This window comes from Austrofundulus limnaeus, unplaced genomic scaffold (assembly GCF_001266775.1).
Source record: "Austrofundulus limnaeus strain Quisiro unplaced genomic scaffold, Austrofundulus_limnaeus-1.0 Scaffold40, whole genome shotgun sequence".
NCBI classification, from domain to species: Eukaryota; Metazoa; Chordata; class Actinopteri; order Cyprinodontiformes; family Rivulidae; genus Austrofundulus; species Austrofundulus limnaeus.
Window position 1 is genome coordinate 239757 of NW_013952442.1, and position 6015 is coordinate 245771.

The 6015-nt window shown below is 39.3% G+C and overlaps 1 protein-coding gene across 1 annotated transcript in view; it reads right to left on the bottom strand.

Annotated features, from left to right (window-relative positions):
• Window positions 1-6015, bottom strand: part of si:dkeyp-14d3.1 (transmembrane protein 132C) — a 208376-nt gene that overhangs the window by 13851 nt on the left and 188510 nt on the right. The window contains exon 6 of the mRNA XM_014007158.1: window positions 3917-4125. Coding sequence (XP_013862612.1) covers window positions 3917-4125 — 209 coding nt within the window. The remainder of the gene's footprint in view (window positions 1-3916; window positions 4126-6015) is intronic.

The window sequence follows — 6015 nt, forward strand, 5'->3', positions numbered from 1 at the left end:
GCTTAAGATGAACTATTATTGAACTTGTTTCTTATTATTGTTAGATTTTTTTAAATAATTTGAGTTATGCATTTATTTATTGTTTTGTTTATTGCTTTAAAGCATTATACAGATTTCCAGAGAGTATGTGGGAATTTAACTCATTAGGGGCCAATTTAGTTTGTCTTTTTCTTTTCTTTTTGCTCAAAGTTTGATCTCTTAAATACCTTTGTTCACAAACACCAGCTGTTAAATTCACAAACTGCATAAAAACGTTTTCTTTTTCATCAGAAAAACAAAGAAACAGTTTGTCATTCTTTTGTTTATGATTAAATGAAAATAATTCTTTGCTACTTCTRGCTTCCTTTCATAAACCCTGTTCCAGTTTTATAAAGAGAAAAATAGGCTAAATATTTCATTTGATCATTTCAGGTGCTAGAGACTGAAAGTAGAAAGAGATGCAACCAGAAATGTTCCAAATCTAATCTTTATGAGCACATCAATGRCAAACTGTACTGACATTAAAGAGACAGATGATAAATATATAAGGTCAGATTAAGGAGTAAATAATATTGAACAGTTTCAGCCTTACCATTTATCTGAGCCAAAGCTTCTGCAGCCCATCTCAAAATCTAATCTTAGGTTAATCTATTAAACAAATCACACTCTGCGCTGAGAACAACCTGCTCCACAAACCAATATCTTTTTCCACTTCATTCACTTTCCAGTCCACTTTTGGCTTCAGAGGAGATGCTGCATATTAATGTCTTGCTTGTTTTTGTTGGGCCCTGTGAAGTCTGCGCTGCTTTTGTTTTGACATTTTTTTTCCTGCATTTCATTTTCTGCTACGCTGACAGAGGTCATCTGGACAGAATAGGCTGTGTTGTTTCTGTATACTCAAACAGAGCAATATAAGGGGCTAATTGTGTGTTTTATTGTTGGATCTTGAAAATAAGACTAACGCGTTTAGCAAAAAACTGTACACCCGGTGAAACCAATTAGGCCAAACATACAAAAGTAGAACTAAAAGACAACTGGAAGGAGATTTTTTTAAACACCAAACATGGTGGGAAAGTAATTCTTAAAACAGATGTGTGGAGTGAAGTGTTTAAGAAGTCATGCAGACCCAGGTGTTACGCCTACACTTAAGTTTTCTGTCTGTGAAGGCTTATCTTGTTCCTGTTTTGACAGGGCTTAGGAAGGGAAGAGGTGAGCCGTACAGGCACTGTCAGTCAAAAACTGACTGAGGACTACTTTTGCAGCTATAACAGGCCTGATGTCTCTTTATTTTTCATTTCTCTTTTTCGCCCCTGCATGGCCACAACTTCCCAGGCTGACTGATGGAGGAAGGCTAAGCCACTTGTTATTGTCACTCATTGGCTTAGTTCCTTGTGGGCTTATGGACAGCGGACTGATGCTCGTTCTCTCCAGCAGGCGTTGTGCTACAATRCAAGGTCATGCCTGTTATCCCCTGATAAACAAAGACAGTTGGAAAACAAGGAGCAACAAAGCTCTCTGAAGCCATCAGCAGTGGTGCTGGCACAAAAAAAAAGAAACAATGACAAGCCAGCTCGACTGTCCTCCCTGATAAAGGCATGCATACCAGCACACAGCTGGAAAAGCAACACACCCRACAAGCCATGACATTAGTTGAATGCTGCACTTCTGTCACTCAAAATAAGAGGGGAGCCTGGGTAATTAGAGGAGACACACTGGTGCGTGGGATGACTCCAAGTCCAACTTCAACGCTTTCCAGATGTAATTACTGCAGGTAGGCTGATAGCTGCTCCATCAGTTGATGGATTTCTACCGTTACAGAGTGGCACTGCGATAGCAGTGTTGGCAGATGTGCTTCTAGTGATGAGGCCTCAGGAGAGAGCTCTGACCTCCAGACAGCTCTAATAATGTGCTGTCCCACTGACAACTAACAGGTGCAATGGCAGGCCACCTTGAGCTAGTGATAATGACAAGCTGGATTGCACAGGTCAGCCATTTTGTCATCAACCAAGAACTGCCATGGAGACTGAGGCAGGAAGAGACAAGTGCAAAGGTGTTCAGCCACGCAGGCATGATTATTAAATTTTTTTATGACCAAAATCATCCATCATCTACAAAATAGACTATTTGTCACATTAAATAACAATACAGCTGTGTTAAAACCGTATTTCTGAACCACTGGAATAAACTTTGTCCAATGATTCATGAYGTATTTTGCTAACAGAAGGTATGCCCATATCTGTGAAGCTGACTGAGTTAGAAGTACTTTTGTGTTTCCTGAATTTGATTAGCTGAGGTTGCCAACTTGAAAGGAAATGAACCMCCCCCCCCCCACACACAAAAAAAAAAAAAAAAAAAAAAAACTGGTATGAAAGATTCCTACATTACTTAATAATAAATGTCTACACTTCTGCAGGACAACCTTTGTTTTGTTTGTCATTGTTTGTATGTGTGGGTTGCACAGACTGTGTTGTGTGTTGTTGGTACTGAGCCTACAAATGTGTCTGCCTGCCAGGAGTAAAGTCAGCTCTGGGACTGGCTAGACACACTGATCAGGTGGACCAATACATGCAGCAGCTTGTACTGGCAGTCTATGTAGTATGCTCAGCACACACACATTTACATAGTCCATTGTAACACAATGTTGTCTGGTTGAGCAAACAGAAACAATAAAAAAGGGTCTTGCAAAGGAGTGGATATTTATTATTTGCTGATTTAGTATTTTATTTATACCAGTATGTCTTTTTTGTCTTAAAAGCCTGAAAACTAATAAAAAAAACAGACACTTGATTGACTAGATATTAACCTAGCCCAGAGGTGCACAAAGTGGTGCTTACAGGTCTAATTTGGTCCACCAAGTCATTTGATTTGGCCCACCAGCAGTTGATCTACTAGGTTGTAGGCTTCTTTCATCCCATGTTGAAACACTGCATTTTCACCTACAGTCGATCCATGTGTTGGCTCAAAGACTATAAGAGGATGTCCTTCACTCATGTAGTTTCCTCATTTTTAAATTATATTAAGATTAAACATGAAATACAAGTAACCACAAGAGATGTTTAGATTAAATTTAAGCACACATGTATATTTTTACATTTTATAAGACTGCAGAACCTTATCTTTGAGCAGTTTATGAAATGTCCGATGAGCCTTTGCTGCCCAAGCGTATGTCAAACTTTATTCAAGTGGGCAGGCTAAACAAAAAAAAACCAAAAAAAAAAAAAACCCACTTGATCCACTGCACTGGCTGCTTTATCATAAAACAAATCATAAGTAGATAAAAGGACCTTACTTAAAAAAAGCATTTGTATTTCATGTATTGAAATRTACTGTATGTAATGTATGTATTTCATGTACTATATTATGCTATGACATTTAGCCAGCAGCATCCAGTTAGATTTTTATTTTGTTTAGGCACCSCTGGCCTAACCTGTACCAAGACTTTTGCCCTTTTATCCACACAACATGCTCTGTGGCTGATGTTCTAACTATCGTCAACTATTTGTCAGAGAATCACTTCAGAAAGGACCAAACTATCTCTTTAATTAGTTATAGATGAACATCCAGTGATTACTTTCAGAGTTTAWTTAAAAAATGTTTACTGGCTCATGTGGTATTTTGCTAACATTACAGACAAACAAAAGCACATGAGGGTGTAAACATAACTCCCTTTGATGGCGAGGGATTAAAATGTAATTTCATTCATAAAATGTGGACCAAATCAAAGTATTTCTGTCATCATTATTATGAAATTATCTAAGTAAATGCACAGCATTAAATAAATACACATACGTGTACATATATATACTGTATATATATATATATAATTACAGCAAATTCAGACAAATATTGAAGAAGCTACAAAGTAAAAAAAGAGTCTAAAAACATTTTGTTTTTAAAAGCACATGCACAAAGCTGTGTGAGCGGCAGCTGATGTTACCTCTGTCCCGCGGAGGCGATGGGTACCCTCCACCCTCTGATTTGGCTCAGCTCCGTGTCTGACACCTCAATCTGAAGGGGGAGACGAGGGATCCACACGCTGAGCTCCAGCTGAGCGTCGAGGTACCCGTAAGTGAAATTCACCATCATCTTCACCTTGCCCTTCATCTCCTTGCCATTCACAAAAACATAGTCACACCTGTCAGACACCTGCGTGGGAGGAGAGAGAGAGAGAGAGAGAGAGAGAGAAAGAGAGAGAGAGAGAGAAAGAGAGAGAGAGAGAGAGAGGAGGGGGTAAGAAAGATTTTTTTGTTTTTTTTTCAATGTGGTGCTCTGACAGCTGCAATAGACAACTACACACTGAATTTTATAGACATATACCGTCTCGTGGCCACAGAATATGTTCACCACGTGCGAGCCTCATCCTATAAGTTTATTTTAAGGCTTCACTCGAGCTCTCCACAGTCATACAACACTATTCCTCTAACAGCTTTGAACAAGATGAAAGGTCCTGCGCAGTGTGAGGCCAACGCTCAGGAAGACAGGGAACGAGGGCAGAGAGGACTTGTTTGAACCTGAGGGAAAACGGGTCGTCATTTGCTGCTTTATTACTGCATCCGCCCGCAGCGTAAAGAAAGGAAGAAAAAAGAAAAACAACAACCAAAACAAACAGATGGAAACTAGAAAGAGGGGAGCCGTTGCGTCTCGGTGAAATGGCCAAACTCAAAGCCATCTGTTTTGTAAATGACTTTAAGGAATGAGTGGGCCCATTCTGGGCTGCTGAGRGACACAACTCCTTGTTGTTTGGACTCTTTAAAGTTCCCACGTGCTCCTTTTCTTCAYGCTGGCTTTTAATCATTGCTCCGATGACTCCCTCTCTGTCTCTTAAAAAAATCTCAGCACCACATCGATAATAATAAAAAAATAAAATAAAGACAGTCCTCGGGGATATTCGGTGAACACGCACTCAGAGATAGAGGTAATTAATCAGTAGCTAAACGGAGACGCAGGGGTTTTTTGGGGGGTGTGGGGGGAGGGCACTTTGTCAATCATATTGATCCTATCATGTAGCAGACTGTGATGGCAACAACTGCATTGGAATTAGATGGTCTGGGGAAATATCTTTTCTTTCTTCTTCCACCTTATTTCTCCACAGTGAGATAAAACTGGAAACAACCATTCATCATGGAGCCGGAGCAGGACATCCTCTGTGACGGATTCTGGTCTCCTGCAGAGTTTCTCTAGTGCAGAAGAAGCTACATTCCTCTGTAAGATCCAAAGAAATAACAAGCAAATCTGATGCATTGTTTAAAATTAGCATTTAACCTGTTTGTGTCTCGATGTTAGCCTAATTTAAAGCTCTGACTTTCCAATTTATTTCGTTAACTCACACCCATGCACAGACACGAGTGTAAACAAACTGATGCAAACCGCAGCAAGAAACTAAAGGAACAACGTGATGCAACAAACTACTACTAATAGTGTACTGTACTTCAAATAGCATCATCTTTATGCAATTCTGCTGTGAATAATGCTGTCTACTGCCACTTGAAAAGTTACAAACTTTACGCATTTTTGAGTTGAGCTCATACAGAGTGCATTTTCTTCCACTTTTCACAGGAGGAGAAAACTGTGCGCCACATTTGTGTGTCACTTTTAAGAACCTGAAGTCTCTAAGTGGGCATTTTCTCCAGCATGTGTCTGACATTTAGGTGTGTCTTTTAAGGGCTGTTTAGTTCTGATTAATTTTGTGGACATTTTCATCCTTGTCAGTATTCTGAGCAGCTCTCCAYAGAGTTTTAGATTTTATTCAAAATTTAAAAACCTTGAACTTGGATGACTCTCAGAGACAACATGTTTAGCGCATTATCAGTAAATTGTAATTATTTGATTTATTGCCTTTTGGTGTTTGCAACGTTTGGTTAGCTGTGGTGGCCATTTTGAATTGGGTTAGCTCCAAAAGTTTTTATGTTATAAATGTACAACCTATAATAATTATTTCAATTAACTTCTGCCCTGTGGTTCATGTGACATCTATTTCAACAGACAGACAAATAAGCGCTAACACACACACACACACACACACACACACACACACAC